Source organism: Erythrolamprus reginae, chromosome Z, assembly GCF_031021105.1.
Source record: "Erythrolamprus reginae isolate rEryReg1 chromosome Z, rEryReg1.hap1, whole genome shotgun sequence".
Taxonomy (NCBI): domain Eukaryota; kingdom Metazoa; phylum Chordata; class Lepidosauria; order Squamata; family Dipsadidae; genus Erythrolamprus; species Erythrolamprus reginae.
Window position 1 is genome coordinate 34,623,036 of NC_091963.1, and position 20,963 is coordinate 34,643,998.

General features: G+C 38.1%; 1 protein-coding gene across 1 annotated transcript; it reads right to left on the bottom strand.

The window, feature by feature from the left end:
• Positions 1–276: 276 nt before the first annotated feature.
• Positions 277–20,733, bottom strand: PDK4 (pyruvate dehydrogenase kinase 4). Its single transcript, XM_070729513.1, has 11 exons — positions 20,451–20,733; positions 14,356–14,497; positions 13,167–13,238; positions 12,412–12,596; positions 12,224–12,310; positions 8,523–8,600; positions 7,904–7,980; positions 7,313–7,411; positions 5,567–5,674; positions 4,677–4,790; positions 277–4,065 (listed from the first exon to the last, which is right to left on the bottom strand). Exons 1-11 carry the CDS (start codon positions 20,662–20,664, stop codon positions 3,940–3,942), a joined length of 1,302 nt encoding a protein of 433 aa, XP_070585614.1. The 5' UTR covers positions 20,665–20,733; the 3' UTR covers positions 277–3,939.
• Positions 20,734–20,963: the final 230 nt, after the last annotated feature.

The window sequence follows — 20,963 nt, forward strand, 5'->3', positions numbered from 1 at the left end:
TTCTTTGGAAAATAAGTTGACCCCCTTTTTATGGCAGTCCCATAAATATTGGAATAATGCTATCATATCTCCCCTAGTCCTTTTTTTCTCTGGACTAGGCAAAACTGCAACTGTTCTTCATATGTTTTAGTCTCCAGGCTTAAGAGCTGAAATATCAGAGCAACAATCATAGTGTGAGGTCTATTCCAAAAATGGAATAGACCAAGAACAAATAAATACATTTCATGAACAGCGTAGCAGATAACACATATAATTTTATGAAAGACAGAGTCCATCAACATTAAAAAAAACATTTTATTATAAGCATAGTGTATTTCAAGTGACCTGTTCCAGCATGTAAATTTTGACAGAAATAATTCATTCTAAAATTAAAAATACTTAGGTTTCTCACATTCTGCAGATTTTGATAAAATGTGTTGTATACAAAACAGCAATTTTATTTTGCTCAAAAATATTTTTTTAAAGCTAATGTTTGTTCCAGGCTAATACAAGTTTTTTTAAAATTTATTAATTTATTTTATTAATTGGATTTGTATGCCGCCCTTCTCGGGGTGGCATGCAAATATATATTCAATAACTTAGGAAGACAGAATGCAATAACACAAAGACCACACCTTTAGTAATTTTGTAGACGCAGTGCATGTTTATTTTAAAGTTTATTTTTAATTTATAATTTTTTAAACCACCCATCTTTCTCAGATGGTGTGCAATAAAGTATTAAAATATAAAAATAGTATATAAAAGTTAACAAATGTAAAGATGCAAGCAATGTTAAAATTAATTAAAAGGCTAAGGGGGAGGGACTTTTATGACACTGGACATCCCTGTGTTTCTCTGGGTCCCCCACAGAGCAATGTTTTAACTTTCAGAATGCCAGAATAGTGCTAACATACTTCATCTTTTGAGGGAGGAGGGGAGAGAATATTTCACAGGGTGGGGAGCAACAACAGGAAATGCTCTCTTTCTGGACCTCATCAGTCAAAGTTCTTTAATTAATGGACATATATGTAATATATCTCCCCTTCCTTACTGGGTGGTATAAGAATACTTCCTTAGGAACTTGGCTCTAAGCCATGTAGAGCTTTATATTGTATTGGAAGCAAACTGGCACCCAATACATTTTATAGGCATTACACTTCTTTGAGCATCCAAATTTGCTTATGCATTCTGTACTAGAGGCTATTTTCAGGCTATTTTTTTAAGGATAGCTCCATGTAGTGCTATGCAATTATATAAACAGGGCAGGACCAGTACATGAATGACCACACAAGAGCCTTGCTATATAGGAAAGGGCATATCTATCCCACAACATAAAGTTCAGCAAAAGTCTTCTTAGCCAAGGCTGCCACCTGATCTTTGACCAGGAGTGTAAGTCCTGGAGGACCCCTGGGTTAAGTACCATGTCTGTCATTATTTAACCATCCTCCCAAAACGATAACCTCCTGGATTATAGGACGACCTACCCATAGCCCTTTTGTCTTTCCAATGCTCAGTTGGTGTCTGTTGTTCCCCATTCAAGCCCTCATAGCTTCTTGGCACTGCATAAGAACATCCATCACATCATCTAATTTTCCCAGGATGGAAATTTATAAGTGGGTATTATTAGCATATTAATCATATTTTATCGCATGGGGACAGAAGATCTGAGTCAGCATTTGATGTTATAAAGGTCTGGAGAGAGAATTGTAGCACCCCACAAAACGGGATCTCTGACTCCCTTTCAGCTGACTCCCTATCCCTCATAGAAAGGAGGTGATCCAGCATAAAACTGTTCCGCCCACCCTCTAATTCCTTAAGTTGTCCTCAAAGGAAAACCATGGTTGATGGAATCAAAAGCTACCAAGAAGGATAAGGATGGATGCACCACATCCATCCTGTTCTTGCCAGATTGCTTGCCTCTTTTCTGTTCCCTCATCCCCTCCATAAATCATGGGGAGTATTGTGTATAGGTGCAATCCTGTTTAAAGCTCTGGTGGATACCCTATTTCAGGCAGGCTCCACGTCTGCTGTAAAGATTGTAGAGCAGAGTAATATTAGCAAACCAACTCATTATGTACTATATTGGTCAAAGTGTTATTGCAACAGCCAAAATTTTGAATTAACATATGTGTATTAAGGATATTATCTTGATACCATTTGTGACACCCACCAGAATATGGTACTCAAGCAGTCCATAAATATCTCATTAGGAGTATCTTTAATGCACTCTTACTACCAAATATGCATTTGCCATTAGCATAACAATTACTATATTTCTTTTTCATGATTAGAATCCAATAATAGTTGCACATGGTAGCCTCCTATGGATGGGATTACTTACTCACATCAATTTGGAATCCATGAAAAAGTGGACATTAGCAAATACAGCAATGATAAAACTGCTATAAATAAGAATGGATGCAAAATTGTCACAATAATCCCTTAAAATGTATTAAGATTAGCTCTATAGCAATTCTGCCTAAAAAGAAAAGGTAGAATAATCTATACCGGTACTAGCTGGGCCCTTAATATATTCCCTGTTTTAAGGAGCACCAATTACTTGCACTAAAGTATTTGTACAATCAATTCTTCCCAGAATATTCTACCATTGTTACTCTTTGCTGCTGCACGGATAATTATTCTTGTGTTTCAGTTAACGTATATCCCAAATTCTTTAAAATGTAGGTATTACATCCTCTGCCAGCCTATTGATCAATACACCTTTTTGAAAGACCTCTAGTAAATTATTAATATATTTTAAAAGTTGCATTTTATTTGAAGGATAGAAGGCATCTGTCAGATTAAATATCAAATACAACCTAAACCCACATTCTGAAATAATTTCAATTTGAGGGTTGCATAAACAATTCCATTCATAAAAGTTCCCTCTTTTTACAAATAGCTTCATTTCCTATACAATTAATTGATGACCTAATTCCATTCATTTAAATTCCTTTGAAAATCCTTCATAGTTTTCCCTTTCCTTCAATATATATACAGTGGGGGGGAAAGTATTTAGTCAGACACCAGTTGTGTAAGTTCTCCCACTTAAAAAGATTAGAGAGGCCATACCTACTGTGAAGCATGGGGGTGGCAACATCATGCTTTGGGGCTGTTTCTCTGCAAAAGGACCAGGATGACTGATCCGTGTACATGAAAGAATTAATGGGGCCATATATCATGAGATTTTGAGTGCAAACCTCCTTCCATCAGCAAGGGCACTAAAGATGAAATGTGGCTGGGTCTTTCAGCATGACAATGATCCCAAGCACACCACCAGGACAACGAAGGAGTGGCTTTGTAAGAAGCATGTCAAGGTCCTGGAGTGGCCTAGCCAGTCTCCAGATCTCAAACATATAGAAAACCTTTGGAGGGAGTTGAAAGTCCGTGTTGCCCAGCGACAGCCCCAAAACATCACTGCTCTAGAGGAGATCTGCATGGAGGAATGGGTCAACATACCAGCAACAGTGTGTGGCAACCTTACCGAAAACGTTTGACCTGTGTCATTGCCAACAAAGGATATATAACAAAGTATTGAGATGAACTTTTGTTATTGACCAAATACTTATTTTCCATAATAATTTGCAAATAAATTCATTAAAAAAATCAGACAATGTGATTTTCTAGATATGTTTTCCCTCCACTGTATAGCTAGAAGCCATATACTGTATCTCATTTTTTTCAAAACAAGAATCTGAAAACATTAGAATTTTGGAGTGTTAATCTAACTTCAAGACCACCAGTGTGTGCATTACTCTATCCCTTTGACTCTTCTAACAGTTTACATTCCACAAAAACAGCATGGGTGGCATCCATTCAATATAATTTCTTTCATCATATTTAAGTCCTTGTATTGAACAGTAGTGACTTCAAGTAATTTACTTCATTAATTCCTTCTGAAACTGTGATTTGATCCCATCCCAATATGTTGGACAAATGTACTCTTCGCACAAAAATGTTCTATGTTGACAAATTTGTTTTTTGCCTAGGAACACACCAGTCATCTGCTTCTACAGAGGTCTGATAATGTTTACATGCAGATTTATTGAAAACAGGAAGTTTTTCTATAGATTCTGTTGAAAGTGCCTGAAAAGTTAAAAACATAGATTGAAATAGACAGTTGTTATATTGTGTGAGCACGTAGACACACACACAATGGATAGGTTTGATCATGCGATATTCTGCTAGTTTAAAAATTATTGTTTTCAATTTTTTTCATTGTGGTCTTCCAGACAGAATAGCAGATATATGTGGAATTAATATATTAATATAGTTGCTTTGAAAGGCCTGATTTATTTTACGTTTTTAAAAAAAGCAAGATTGTTTTTAAACAAAATTTTATCTTCTAAGCAACCAGACTTAATAAACATTTTACTTTGCTTTTTCAAGTCAAATCTTAAACACAGACCAGCATAATTCTGTATCAAAACAGTTCATAATCCAACCAATAATATGATAAACAATAAATCATTTGCAACTATTTAAATAGAATAAAAATATATTCTGCCAAGAATCATTATAGTCTTTCAGCAAGGTGTACAGCAAACAAATTTAATAAATAAATAAAATTGCACAAATTATAAAGGCTATTTATTATTTTTTTAAAGGATAATGCATAAATTACTAGCAAGCCAAATAAAAAGGCATCTGAAAACAGGCTACTACATTTGAAAGGAGAAATAAAAGTAGAGACATACCTTTAAGTGGATAACAGCTTCAGTTCCATATCCCGAAATAGAGTACAGATTGAGATCCCCATGGAAATATTTAGCATAAAGACGAGATATTGGTAATCCATAACCAAATCCAGCCTAAAAAGAAATAAAGTGTTTTTCATTAATTGAAATTAATCTCTCTTATTTTAAATTGTATTCAATTTAGGTAGCTTAGTAGTTAAGGGTCTAACTCAGGGATCTCCAACCTTAGACATTTTAAGACTTGTGGACTCCAAATCCCAGAAATCCTCAACCAGCATGGTTGGCTGAAGAATTCTGGGAGTTGGAGCCCACGAGTCTTAAAATGGCTAAGGTTGCAGATTACTGGTCTAAATAAAAAAATTATCTTATGTAGAACAAAGGCAAAGTTTGTTCTTCTTATGTAGAACGAAGGCAATTTTAATTTTAAATACTTGCTAAATAAGCATTCTAAAACAATTTTGAGAAGAAAGCGCAAAAGGAATGTTTCTAGGTTTGTATTTTAAAAGGCTATGTTGAAATAGATTTACTTTTTTCTACACATGTCATATTTGCCTTATGTTTTAAAATGGGGTGTTACAGAATATTATTTCCCCATAAAATATCAAGATTTCATGGAAACGGTTAGGATAGAACTCACATATATGTCAGAGCATTCAATCATGGGAGATCCCTAGTTTCATGAATATGTAACTTATTACAGATCTCAATGAGAAGGTTCTCTTGAAATTCCTAGCAATCACTGCAAGGAATAATGTAGTCATTTGATACAAAGCTTTTCCAGCTGGAAATATCCCTGTATTTCACTTGTCCCTATGTCTATAAAATAATGTCAAGAGTGTCAATAGTTTACTGACTTTATATATCATAAGTCTTATAGTTTTGTCTTTTACCATGGGAGTATTTTTGGTATCCATAACAGGCTTTGGTGCAGTAGAATATGTATAGCTGAAGAGTCTTTCAATTATCCTCACTGGAACGCCACCACCTCTGTCAGAAATCTAGTTAAAGAGAAAAAAATATGCATATAATTAACAAATTGTTTGAAGTTGAAACAATCATATTTTCTAATGCCTCTTTTTGTATCCGACTTACTAATTAAAAAAAGAAACTGCCAAAATAGTACTTGGCTGGAGAATGTTCACCTAGTTCTAATTGATTACAATCTATAAACCATCTATTTATTCCATATTAAACCTACTTAATTAAAAGGCCTTTCTAACAGTAAACAAGGATAGATGGTTCTTCATCTTTCCCTATGGACAAGGTGACGCTTCAACAGACTGAGTGGTGTGCAATTTGGGGGTCTTCCTGGAGTCACAGCTCCTGCTCAAGGAGCATATGGCAGATCTTTGCAAATATTTGTCTATGCATCAATTGCATCCTTTCCTGGTCAGTCAGGCATTAGTCACGTTGCATCTGGATGCACTCTCCATTGGGCTGCCCTTGAAAGAAACTTCAACTGACCCAGAATGTAATAGTGTGCACATAAAGGAGGCCTGTAGTTTTGCTTGTAACACCTCTGTTGCATGAGAGTTTCTTTCAACCGCAAATCCAGATGTTGGCCATCAGATTTTAATATCCTATATGGCACAGAGCCTTATATACAGGACTACCTTTCCCTTAGGACATCTATCCTCCCTACCAACTCAGATAGAATAGGCATGCTGCTAGTCCCTTCATCTAAAGATTTGATGGGATCTAGGAAGTCTGTCTTTTGTTTGGCAGCCCCTGACCTATGGAACATGCTGCCTTGTGAAGTTCAGTAGAATGTCACCCTTTTAGCTTTCGTAAGGTTTTATAAATAAGGTTTTGGACACCTGGATTCTCCATCAAGCATTGGGAAAAGATTAGATGCACATTAGAACTCACTGGTGCCAAGCGTTTTCATTTTAATTAATTGAGTTTTAAAGTTTTAAGTGATTATATACTTTATATATTAGATTTTTGATTGGGAGACACCCAGAGTTAGTTGAAAAATGGATAGCTGTATAAATATTTAAAATAATAAAATGAATTATTTTATTAAATTTTATTTATTATGTGTGCATTTATTTCATTCTATCAAATGTAATAAGTACCTTAATATTAAAGTTATAACCATACAAAATATAAAATTAAATTAAAATATACAGAAAGTCCAGAATAAAATAGATACAAATAAAATATGTTTAAAAAATAAAATGTGCCTAATACAAAGAATCAATCAGAGATGGGTTCCTACTAGTTCAGACTGGTTCTATAGAACTGTTAGTAACTTGGTGCCCTGGGTCACTGGAACTGGCAGTGACCCAGAACTGCCACACCCCTGAGCCGGTTCTCTTGGTAGTGCCATATTTTTATTTTTTTTTGCTTCTGCGCATGTGCATTTTTTTTAGTACTATGCATGTGCGTCCCTGAGCGAACCGGCAGTACAAGAATCCAGAACCCACCCTTGAAATCAATATTCAGATAAACACGTTCTTTTACACTATCCTCAAATCTGATTGATATAAGGAGTCCATTGGTCAACTGTCTTAGTTATAAACTTAGCAGTTCTGTTCGTGAAGTGTAGTTTAGAACCCAGGAGGAAATAAGAGGAAATAGGAGAATCTGTAATTCAAATCCCAGTGAGCTGTTCTTTCAAATAGGGAAAGTACCTTAATAGTTAGGTCTTCTTTTCCAAGTACAACAGTCACCTCAATTGGATCAAACGAAGGTTTTTTTTCCTGATGTTCAACTGTTGCTCTCATTGCATTCTATACATAAATTAAAAAGAATTTAGTTTAGTTTGTAAAAGTTTTAAAATATTAAAATTTGCCATACCCCATTAAGATAGAAATTTGCTTTTCACCACAAAAATGAACTGCATACATATCTGATTCAGTAATAGCTCTTTTGTCATATTAACAAGAAAACTATTTTATTAACAAAGATTCAAAGATAGCGAGTTGCCTTGCAGCGAATGGATGGCCAACAAATTTAATAATAAATAAATCTTCCTGCTCTCTCTCCCTTGTCAGGACCCTATTTTAAATGCACAGAAAGAGTTTTAACCATCATTCTTTCCATTTTAATTATTATTGGAATACTACTGTTTGGAAAGATACAATTCTGTAGTACCTTGGTAGTTGCTAGATATGTAACATCCTGTATTTTTGATATGTATTTCATAGATACTGGAAATAATATTTCAGCTAAATAAGTTACTAATGTTTTAATGTTTAAAATAATTGTTTTAAATCAAATACCTTAAAAAGTTCGAACAGCATGTGAAAGAGATGAGAAGGTACATATACCATGTAAATAGGCTCTCCAGGTACTTTTGCTAAAAATAAAATAAATACAGCACATAATAAATCAACTTTTATTTTATTACAGACATTTTATTCCAAACAATTATTATGGATGCAAGACAATTTTCAATGAGATCTGTGCATAACACTTTTCATTCTGGGATTGATCATCTTTTATTTTCTAGCATTTTAAGTCTGACTAGTTTTTCAAATCTTTATACATTCTCAAATTACAACTTTCCCTATATCTGTCTGCACAGACTTGTGGAACTCTTCATGATAAAATTTTCTTCAATTATTGCAAGTGAATATTGAGTGGCAAATTTATTCTTTTTTAGTATACCCTGAAACAAACTATTGCACAATTGCATGTCAAAGTCCTTTTGCATTTGTCACAGTGCTGCATAAGTGAATGAATGTAGCTGTGCACATGTAAGCATTATCTGCAGGGAAAATGTGATTAGCTAGCAATTCTAGGACATATTTACTGAAGATAAGAAAAACAGCAGTAAGGATTATTGAAAGTGAAAAGCTTTCAGAAATAAACTAGTATAGTCAGAAAAAAAAATCTTACCATTTATTTGAGTAAGCTTTAACTTTGGAGAAGCAAAATAGTGTTGGTCACAAAGCATCTGGGCACTCTGGAAAGCGTCTAAAATGTATTTTTAGGAACAAAATTAAACAACTTTTATGCTATGGTATTATTTTCTAAACACAGATAACTCAGTATTATACAATATTTATTAAATGAACTTATTTTGTAAATTTTCCATTATTTACAAGAACTGGTTTATTATGTTCAGCAAATCCACTATGGGCATAAAACGCTATTGAAATAGATTTAAGATTTCTCTATTCAGATATATTTCTTTCATTAAATGTTACATTTGTAACTGCCTTTCTACTTACATAAGCACTCCAAGTGGCTTACAAAAATAAAACACAACATAAAGAACACAATAAGGAGTATAGTACAATTAAATTAACAGTACAGTGATACCTTGTCTTACAAACTTAATTGGTTCCGGGACGAGGTTCTTAAGGTGAAAGGTTTGTAAGACGAAACAATGTTTCCCATAGGAATCAATGGAAAAGTGATTAATGCGTGCAAGCCCAAAATTCACCCCTTTTGCCAGCCGAAGCGCCCATTTTTGCGCTGCGCCATGGGAAACCCCACCTCCGGACTTCTGTGTTTTTGCGATGCTGCAGGGGAGTCCCACCAGGGGAATCCCAGCATCGCAAAAATGAGCACTTCGCTGGCAACAGAAGTCTGGAGGTGGGGTTTCCCAGCGAAGGGAGCATCAGTGAAATTGCAGCATCGCAAAAACACCAAAGTCTTCAAAACCCCACCTCCAGAGCTCTGTGTTTTTGCGATTCTGCAATTTAACTGAGGCTCCCCTCACTGAGAAACCCCACCTCCGGACTTCCGTTGCCAGCGGATTCCCCTGCAGCATCACAAAAACACAGAAGTCCAAAGGTGGGATTTCCCATGGAGGGAAGCCTCAGGGAAATCCCAGCAGCGCAAAAATGGGTGCTTCGCTGGCAACAGAAGTCAGGAGGCGGGGCATCCCAGTGGCGGCGGTGGGTTTGTAAGGTGAAAATAGTTTGTAAGAAGAGGCAAAAAAATCTTAAACCCCGGGTTTGTATCTCGAAAAGTTTGTATAACGAGGCGTTTGTAAGACGAGGTATCACTGTATTATTAAATTTAACAACTAAAATATTCTTTAAATTATTTAAATACTTTAAATAATCTCCTTAAGAGAGCTTTCCATATCCTGAATGCCATGGAGAAGAAGCCCTTCTCCCATATGAATCCCAGACTGCTGAATTTCTGAGAACTGCGGCATCTTCAAAACAAAGCCATCCCTAGTGGTTTAAGTACTGGGGCAGTCTGACTGCAGGACAAGGTCCTTTTGAGATTCTCAGGCATTTAGGTCTTTAAAGGACCACGCTAACAACTTAACATTGCACCTGGCAGGCAGTAAGTAACATTTATTTCAATAAAGGTTATCATACAATCAGTGGTCTGCAATTAATAGTAGTGGTCTGCAATTAATAGACTTTTGATACCCAACTACAGTTTTGAGATATTTTTAAGTGTACTGTAGTTCACTGCTTTGATCAAAATGGTTTATAACCAAGGCATGGTTAACTGTTACCAAATCTGATGAGTTGAGAGAATATTATAATCAGCACATTAACCACATTGGTGGATATGTACTTATTGAGGCCACCATTTGAAAATACAATCTCAAGAATCATTGCTCACTTCTTCTTTTTGGGGCTCTAGAATTGCATTCAAAAGAGGTTTCATCTCAATCTCCAAGTATAGTGTTTTTATTATAACTAGAGCATCTCTGCTTTTTTGGATTTAATTTAAGCTTGTTTTCTCTTAACTAGTCAATTTCTGAAATGGGCAACATTCAAAGGAACTGATTGCTTCCTTGGAATCATACAGCTGAGCATAGCATAGCTATTTATCAACAGGGTAATGATGGCAGCCATTTCCAAAGCCCTGGTGTTTTCATGTAGAAATTATATACAGTGATACCTTGTCTTACAAACTTAATTGGTTCCGGGATGAGGTTCTTAAGGTGAAAAGTTTGTAAGACGAAACAATGTTTCCCGTAGGAATCAATGGAAAAGCGATTAATGCGTGCAAGCCCAAAATTCACCCCTTTTGCCAACCGAAGCGCCCGTTTTTGTGCTGCTGGGATTCCCCTGAGGTTCCCCTCCATAGGAAACACCACCTCCGGACTTCTGTGTTTTTGCGATGTTGCAGGGGAATCCCAGCAGGGGAATCCCAGCATCACAAAAATGAGCGCTTCGCTAGCAACGGAAGTCCGAAGGTGGGGTTTCCAAGCAAAGGGAGTCTCAGTGAAATTGCAGCATCGCAAAAACACAGAAGTCCTTGAAACCCCACTTCCGGACCTCTGTGTTTTTGCAATGCTGCGATTTCACTGAGGCTCCCCTCACTGGGAAACCCCACCTCCGGACTTCAGTTGCCAGCGAAGCACCCATTTTTGCGCTGCTGGGATTCCCCTGCTGGCATTCCCCTGCAGCATCATAAAAACACGGAAGTCCAGAGGTGGGGTTTCCCATGGAGGGGAGCCTCAGTGGCGCAAAAACGGGTGCTTCGCTGGCAACGGAAGGTCTGGAGGCGGGGCATCCCAGCAGCGGCGGTGGGTTTGTAAGGTGAAAATAGTTTGTATGAAGAAGCAAAAAAATCTTAAACCCCGGGTTTGTATCTCAAAAAGTTTGTATGATGAGACGTTTGTAAGACGAGGTACATGTATTTTGTTTGTTTGTTTGCTTTGTCAAGTGCATATTGTGGTATACAAAGATATAAGAATATTTATATACATGATACTAGTAAAACAGAAATATTAGATCAGGGGATGGAAGGCACTCTGGTGCACTTATGCACGCCTCTTACTTAGGAATGCCTCTTAGGAATCTTCTGAATTTATTCAGAAAACAAATATCACAGAACTGAACAGGACTTATTATCATGTAAATGTATATAAGACTTTATCATAGTGTTCTTATTCCTGAACTAATATCTTGTTGTATCATAGAAACCATCTAAGACTGTAGCCTAAATTTGCAACATCCAGATTTTGACTAAATAATTAGAATATTATGAATAAAAACAACTGTCTTATAGGACCAATTATCTTAATTTACTTATTTATTCAATTTTTATGCCACTCTCCTCTTTAGACTCAGGGCGGCTTGCAACATGTTAGCAATAGCACTTTTTAACAGAGCCAGCATATTGCCCCCACAATCCATGTCCTCATTTTACCCACCTCGGAAGGATGGAAGGCTGAGTCAACCTTGAGCCGGTGATGAGATATGAACTGCTGACCTGCAGATCTAGCAGTCAACTTCAGTGGCCTGCAGTACCGCACTCTACCCACTGTGCCACCTCGGTTCATTTATGTTGTGTTCATTCAATTAACTGAGCATTTTGGCAGCAATGTTTTTTAAACTAATCAACTATTGAGAGTTTTTCACTGTCTAAACCTTCTTACATCTTCTCAAATTTGTTGTGCTCCCTAGGAAAATAATTCACTGCATTCATCTTTAATTCTAAGCCATGATCTAAAGCAATGTTTTTTGGCAAGCCATTCATAACCTGATATATTCAGGGTGCTAAGCTAAGCCAAACAGCAACAAACCACATTCATAATTTACTGCAATATATGATGGTAATTTTTACATATCAAGCTACATGACAACTATGAGCACTATAGTCTTTTTAATACATACCATACACTAAGTCCACAACATCACAGCAAGGATCAATGCATCCAATATGTCGCGGATTACACGCATTATTAATATCAAATATAAATGCTGTTGAAATAAAGATATGAAATTGAAGAAATGTTTTTTTCCAAAACTTTTTCAATAGCATATAAAAATTGATTTGTCAAAAGAATAAAAATGTAACTTACCGTGCTGGTTTATTAACATTCGAATAGACACCCGGTTCATGTAAAATCGATCCAAGAAGTACTGAATATTGTGATTGATGCATGAATCCATTTTAGATGAATCTCTGTATTCTAATACCCCTTGTGCCATCATGGGCATTACACTGTGATGTCTGTTTCGGATATTAGTAATGGCATCTATAAAACTGGGAGAAACACAGAACTTCATATTTTCCTATGTAAAAATTATGAAAACCAAAATTGCAGTAACAAATATTAACAGGTTAACAGAGTTGGAAGGGAATGTGTGGATTATTTAGTCCTACACACACACCCTGCCCAAACTGATCCTACACCATTTCTGACAGATAGCAGCCCAGTCTCTTCTTGAAAGCTTCCAGTGAAGCTCCTACAATATCTGAAGGCAAGCTGTTCCATTGGTTGATTCTTAGATAGCAATAAATAGTTTGTTATGCAAAACATAACAGAAGAAAAATATAAATGCATTAGTTTACTTTATCATATATCAAATCAAAACAACCAATTGTTATGAATAGTACTTGAAACTTCACAATTTACCATTGATAGACTTTATTTCGAAGTGTTACCTTTTGCTACATTGGATCTATTAGTTATGCTCCTGCATCATTATCTCATTCGAATATAATTAGTTATCTAAGCTCTGAGTTTCAAGTTAGATGAATCATCCAAGCTCAAACAACTATTACTTAAAATAGAATAAATTGTTGAAAAAAAGATAAGAGAAAGAAACATACTCTGCAAGAACTTTGTGGTCATCTGATTTTTTATCTTGAAATTCCACTAGTTCCAGTAGGCTTTGAAGGTACCTGTAAAAAGCACAAGTAATGCAAATATGAGGCTATCCATATACACCAAAGGTCTAATTTAATGTAGTGGTTAAGGGATTGAACTAGAAACTGGGAGTCCATGAGTTCTAATCCCATTTCAGACACAAAACTAGCTGGGTGACCTTAGATAATAACTCTCACACTCTTCAAAAGGAGACAGTTATAAACTACTTCTGAAAAACCATGTCAAAAAATCATTAGGGAATTCTTCAGGCAGTTACAAGGGGTCAAAATTGACCTGAAGAAACACTCTCACACACAAAGTCTATAGAAAACCTCTTAGTATATACAGTATATGGCTAAGCAGTGTTAACAGTAACTTCAAAAACTATTCAAATTAGGAGCAAATAGAAGAACTTTCATTGTGTATAAATGTAGAAAAATAACACTGAAATCAACATTTGAAGTATTTAACATTGTAAGTACTTTAAATACTTTCCCCAAAAATTTCAGCACCTCATACATATTTTCTTTTCATCATCCATTGACAAAGTTGTAATGAATATTTTGTAGCATTTGATATGCAATCTTATCCAAATCAGCCTTTTAGAATGTTAACAAATCTGTACAAGTTACACCAGTTGCAACAAAATCTATTTCTATGTATTGTGATATGACTAGTGACATAAGCTGTCCTATACTATGTGGGTCTTGCAGGAAGTTTTGCAAGTTGAACAAATCTATTTCTGGGTCACCTACCCCTCCATAGGAAAAGAAAGCAACCATTGTCTCTGAAGCAACAGGATAGATAAATTTCCCATAAAGTAACATTCCTGTCACATCCTATGTTTTCAGAATTCCCTACTGAAATCAAGGCTTCACTGTTGGACATTGTTACTATCTCCTGATCCTCTCCAGTTGATTTGAAAGATAGATTTTTCTCCTGTCTTTCCTTATCCCTGTGAGCAATTTATTTCTTCTTTGGTTTGAAAATCAGTGCTGTAAGATGAAGATGGGATGTAAGGCTGAAGATGGGAGGCAGGGATACTATTTTTAATATTACCTTTGCACTGTGCTATTAGCTATCTATTTGATTAAAAAAAGCGTAAGGTGACTAAAATGTAATAACTGAAATTTTGCAAAATTTGCTACTTACCAATTCTTTACTAACTGTACTGAAGTTGCATCCAATAACAGACTAGGAAGGAGATCAATTTCTTTCAAAATATTTGCTAGCCGAACAGGAAGCTCGTGCCGAAGAAATGAGAATGAGGTTTTCTCACATGCATTTGTTGAACCTACGAAAAAAGGGAGTATAAAGTATTTTCAGTGCAATGGGCTAAAACAGTTTCAATAAACTTTCTACCCATATTAATAGTATACACAAGGTTTACAGGTTTTTGTTTGCTTCTAGCTGGAATTTTATGCAGTCCAAAATTAGATATCTCCAGTTGTAGCAATGTTAGTATTACAGATGTATTTGCATGGAACTTGATTGCCATATGGGCAGTGGCGGGCCACAATTCCCGGTGCTACCGGAATGGGCTGGGAGTGCAGGGACATGCAGGCGCACCAGGCCCAGGTTTTGGCTTCTGCACATGCACAGAAGCCGAATCTTGTGCAAGGATGCACATAAGAGAGATTTCCGAGGTTTGCATGCGCAAAAGCAAAAAGGCCTGGAAACCGGCCAAAATAAGGTGACAGTCGCCGCTCGCTCTGTTCATGGCAGCTCTGCCATGAGCGGCCCGTCTGCTCACCTGCCTTGCCACTCTGCCCGTTCCGCCACGAGCGGCCTACCTGTTCTGCCATGAGCAGCTGCTCCGTCCACTCCGTTCTGCTTGCCTACCTCACCGCACTGCTCGTGGTGGCTCCACCACGAGCAGCCTGCCTGCTCCACCGCGCCACCACCTGGCCCTAACCTTTAGCAAGTGCCTATGTGATCTCCTGTGGGTCGGTGCTGAAGATGGGCCATCGCGCAGAAGCAAAAAAATGGTAACTTTTACTGGAATTGTGCCAGTTGTGTGTGCATGGTGCATGCACGCCTGGTGGTAGTTTGTTCCGGGGCATGGCCCATCCCTGCATATGGGTTATCCAAACCCAAATCAACTGTAAATGTATTTATATGAGCTGCATCTGAATTGGGTTAATAAACTCTTATATTTAAATGGCTATATATGGGGAGTTTAAAATTTAACAATTACATTCACACATTGCTTTAAAATGTAATTTCACCTAAATGAAAGTCAAGTATTCCTAACCAATGAAGGTTTTCCTAATCAATGAAATAGATATATACTGTACATTCTTCTTTGCCTTTTTGTACACACAGATACATACATACACATATACATGCATACATACACACACACACACACATATATGCTCATTATCTATCTGCAGTATCTATCTATCTATCTATCTATCTATCTATCTATCCATCTATCTATCTATCTATCTATCTACCTACCTACCTACCTACCTATCTATCATCTATCTATCTGCCTAACTCCCTAGAGTCACAGGGCAGCTCAAAACAAAGATGAATCAGTATAAAAACATTTCAATTTAAAATAATTTCAGCCATCCATACATTCATGGGCTGACCTCGCTAGTCATCTACCTGAGGTCATTTGTCCCAGGCCTTTTGGAAAAGCCATGTCTTTATGGTTTTCCGGAAGGCCAATAAGGTGGGGGTAATGCGGATCTCAGGAGGTAGCTGATTCCAGAGAGTCAGGGTAACCACAGAGAAAGCTCTTCCCCACAGACCTGCTAGCTGACACTGTTTAGCTGACGGGACGTGAAGAAGACCAACCCTGTGGGATCTTATTGGTCACTGGGAGGTATGTGATAGAAGGCAGTCTCAAAGATACTCTGACCCTGAGCCATATAGGGCTTTAAAAGTAATAACCAACACCTTGAACTGTGATAGGAGACTGATAGGAAGCCAATGAACCTCACGAAGAATTGATGCAGTGTGGATGTATCTGGACAACAGCTCATGCAGTTGCATTCTGGAGCAGCTGTAGTCTCTGAACAGTCTTCAAAGGCACATTGCAATAATTCAGCCATGAAGTAATAAGGGCATGAGTAACCATGAGAAGAGCCTCTCGATCCAAGTAGGGTTGTGATTGATGCACTAATCGAACCTGTGCAAAGGTCTCCCTAGCTACAGTTGTCAGGTGTTGATCTAAACTTAGATGTGAGTCTAGGAGGACACCCAAATTGCAAACACATTCTGAGGGGTTTAATTTCCCTCCCTCCCTCTCCCAAACCAAGGACAATTGACATAGAAGTTTGGAGGCAATATCCACAACCACTCAGTTTTGTCAGGGTTAAGTTTGAGCCTGTTGACTCCCATCCACACCATCACCTTGTCCAGGCACCGGAACATCACATTCACTGCTTCACTGAACTGACATGGGGTAGGGATATATAGCTTGATGTCATCAGCACATTGCAGAAACTTCACTCCATGTCATTGGGTGATATCATCCAGTGGTTTCATATAGATGTTAAATAGTGGACAGAAGACCGAGCCCCGAGGCAGCCCAAAAATGAGGGGTCTAGGGATTGACCTGCCCTACCACCAACACCAACTGTGATCAACCAGAGATAGAAGGAGAACCACTGTAATATGGTGTCTCCCAATCCCAGGTCCTTTAGTTGATGTAGAATAATACCATGGCCAAAGGTATTGAAAGCAGCTGAGAGATCAAGTAGCACCAGAGATCATCCATCAGCATGACCAAAGCAGTTTCCATGCTGTAGCCAGGCTTGAAACCCGATTAAAAAGGGTCTAGATAATCCGTTTCATCCAACAACTGTAGGAACTGGAGTGCCACCACTTTCTCTACAACCTTTCCCACAAAGATTGGAGATTGGTTGAAGATTGGACGAAAGTTCATTAGTTCTGCTAGATCCAGAAAAGGCTTCTTGAGAAGGGGCCTCACAATTGCCACCTTTAATGGCTGTGGGACAAACACCTCCCCCCCCATGGAAGCATTGACCAAATCCCGGAGCCAGTCTCTTAACACCTGCCTGCTAGACAAAACCAGCCAGCAGGGTCACGGGTCCAACAAAAAGTGGAGAAACTTATTGCTCCCATAGCCTTGCCTACTTACTCAGTTGTCACAGGCTCAAATTCATCCCACACAATAGGACTAAGATCTGCCCCTGTCATCTCTGTCTGCATTGCCCTATCAGACTCCAGGTCCATCTGAATCTGAGCAACTTTATCTGGCAGAAACTGTACAAATTCCTCAGCTCTGTCCTGTAAGGTCTCCTCTGTTCCCTTTACCTGAAGAATGGAATGAGTCACCCTAAAAAGGGTAGCTGGGCCAAAGTCAGTGGATGCAATAAGTGCGGGGAAAATGCGAACATTTTGCTGCCCATATCACCACTAAATAAGACCTAATAAAGGCTCTTAGGATTTGAAGCTGGCTGAAGCATAGACATCAGAGAGTTATTGTTAATGGCGAGTATTCTGAGCAGAGACAGGTTACAAGCAGTCTGCCACAAGGGTCTGTTCTGGATCCTATTCTTTTAAATATGTTTGTGAGAGACATAGGGGAAGGTTTGGTAGGGAAGATTTGCCTATTTGCCGATGACTCTAAAGTGTGCAATAGGGTTGATATTCCTGGAGGCATCTGTAATATGGTAAATGATTTAGCTTTACTAGATAAATGATCAAAGCAATGGAAACTGCAGTTTAATGTTTCCAAATGTAAAATAATGCACTTGGGGAAAAGGAATCCTCAATCTGAGTATTGTATTGGCAGTTCTGTATTAGCAAAAACTTCAGAAGAGAAGGATTTAGGGGTAGTGATTTCTGACAGTCTCAAAATGGGTGAGCAGTGTGGTTGGGCAGTAGGAAAAGCAAGTAGGATGCTTGGCTGCATAACTAGAGGTATAACAAGCAGGAAGAGGGAGATTGTGATCCCGCTATATAGAGCGCTGGTGAGACCACATTTGGAATACTGTGTTCAGTTCTGGAGACCTCACCTACAAAAAGATATTGACAAAATTGATTGGTCCAAAGACGGGCTACAAGAATGGTGGAAGGTCTTAAGCATAAAAGGTATCAGGAAAGACTTAATGAACTCAATCTGTATAGTCTGGAGGACAGAAGGAAAAGGGGAGACATGATCAAAACATTTAAATATGTTAAGGGTTAAATAAGGTTCAAGAGGGAAGTGTTTTTAATAGGAAAGTGAACACAAAAACAAGGGGACACAATCTGAAGTTAGTTGGGGGAAAGATCAAAAGCAACATGAGAAAATATTATTTTACTGAAAGAGTAGTAGATCCTTGGAACAAACTTTCAGCAGATGTGGTTGGTAAATCCACAGTAACTGAATTTAAACATGCCTGGGATAAACATATATCCATCCTAGTATAAAATACAGGAAATAGTATAACAGCAGACTAGATGGACCATGAGGTATTTTTCTGCCGTCAGTCTTCTGTTTCTATCCTGACATCCCAAATTACCAGGTGTATGAGCTGAACCACAGGGGCCAGAACATGTAATCACTTTGATACACGAGTCCTAGACTCTGAGAGCAGATTACTCCTCGGTTACTACCATATCTACCTCTTCCAATTACAACCCTAATACTCTGCCTCTCCCATCCCCAGGGATCATCTCCCCCACCCCATCGGCCCTCTTTTTCTCTGGCAGGCCACATGTCTCATTCACGCCAAACCATCACATAGCTGGGATTTGTAACTGGGATCCCACCTGATTCTGTTTATACACTCAGGGGGGGGGGGGTGTCTATCTCCTGTCCCTGGCTCTCTCATTCTTCCAAATTCAATCACTCTGACCACTCACTCTATCTGAATCATCAATAAAATATCCAATTTCTTTAACTTTCTTTTAAAAAATTAACTGTGTGAACAAAGCAATATAACTATTTATCCTAAAATGCATACTTTGAATACGTTGATAGTAATACTATTAGTACCATTACTAACTAATGGTACTATTGGCTGCCAGCAGCAGTATTAACTACTAGCAACGATATTGGCTACTAGTAATGCTAATAGTAACCAAAACAAAAATACCAAATTTGTTTACATTTACATAATGTATCTTTTTCTTTTATGTACACTGAGCGCATATGCACCAAGACAAATTCCTTGTGTGTCCAATCACACTTGGCCAATAAAAAATTCCATTCTATAAGAATGTAATAAATCAATATATTGAAGAGAAAAATATACATTGAAAAATGTGCACATGCTATCTTGTTTAAAACTTCAGTTCATTATCCAAATAAGATTTAGGAAAGGTCACAAATCAAGATACATTCCTACATCATTAAATAAAAGCAAAACCTTTGTACAACAAAGTTGTAAAAAGAAGTTTCACACATATATTCAAAGTTTATTCAAAAATGAAAACTGCTTGGAATATAAAGGTAAAGAAAGATGTAGAAATAAAGCAACATTTAGTGGCTTCAAAGATGATTATTACAATGTTTCGCAAAAGCAGTTTCCATTCTAATCAGTTAACCCTGTTAGTTGCACATTAAATTGCAGTATGTATGATTATGGCAGAAATCCCTTTGTTTGGAGACCATGTCATCAGATATCTGAATTGCATCACATCAGATAAAGGCCACCTGGGAAGGCAGACTAATTCATGGAAAGAGATCCCAGACTGAATGCCTTATCTCAAAGGTGACACTAGACAGAGGGATTTAACTAAAATGAACTTTAAAAGGGTGCTATATCCAAAGATTGAGACAATGCTATCATCCTTACAATCCACAGAATAAGTTCAACACTTTTTCAAACTTTTCTCAAATTCCTCATTCTCTGCTAAAGGATTTATTTATTTATTTATTCTTGCCCTGGCAGACGTTATCAGTGCTATCCCATGTGAAATGCTTGGGGGGGGGGATGTCTTTGAGGTTGTCTGTCCTTGCTTGTTTTTCTCTAACCAGTGTGAAGTTTGGGTTTATGCCCAATTTCTGTAGATGCTCCATCTACAGAAGTTGGGCAGAAACCCAAACTTCGCACTGGTTAGAGGAGAAAAACAAGCAAGGACCTACACAACCTCAAAGACAACACCCCCCTCCCCCATTGAAGCATTTCATATTACTGGCCCTATCAAAAAGTCCGATAGATATGTGGGGCGACATGTCCCCAAATCCCCAGCCATGAGACTGGGAGTCCCCCAAGCCCTCCAACTCCACCAAAGAGTTCTCCCTTCCTAGACCCCCACCCCCTATTTACGCCCCTCACCGAAATCCAAGAATTGCTTGATGGAAAGCGGCGATGGAGAGAAACGCGATAAACGTTCCACCACTTTGGTTGCTTCGGCTCCGGCTGCGGCTCCAGCTCCGGTTCCGTTGTTGGCGGTGAAGCCACCAGCACTACCGCTAACACTGCCACTAGCGCTACCACTACCCGCGGCCAAAGGAGCCGCGTTTCTCAGGACAATCCGCGCAGCCTTCATCGCAGCTGTGAACAAGACTAAAGGTGGCGCTGACAAAACTCTTCACTTTAAATGCCCTGACTAAAATGCACGTGCAACACCTATTGACCCATCCCTCTGAGGGGCTGGTCTTTCATATTAAAGCCACGCCCCGTCCCGGAGGGAGGAAAAGGTAAACCGCCAAGAAATTAAAGAAAGTCGAGGCTAAGCCACGCCCCCTGGCGGTTAACCGCCAGAAAAAGGGCAAAAGCGAAGCTCGAACTCCGTCACCCTGGACTCGTGGACCTGATTATTTCTGATGATCCAAGCACCTCAGAAGG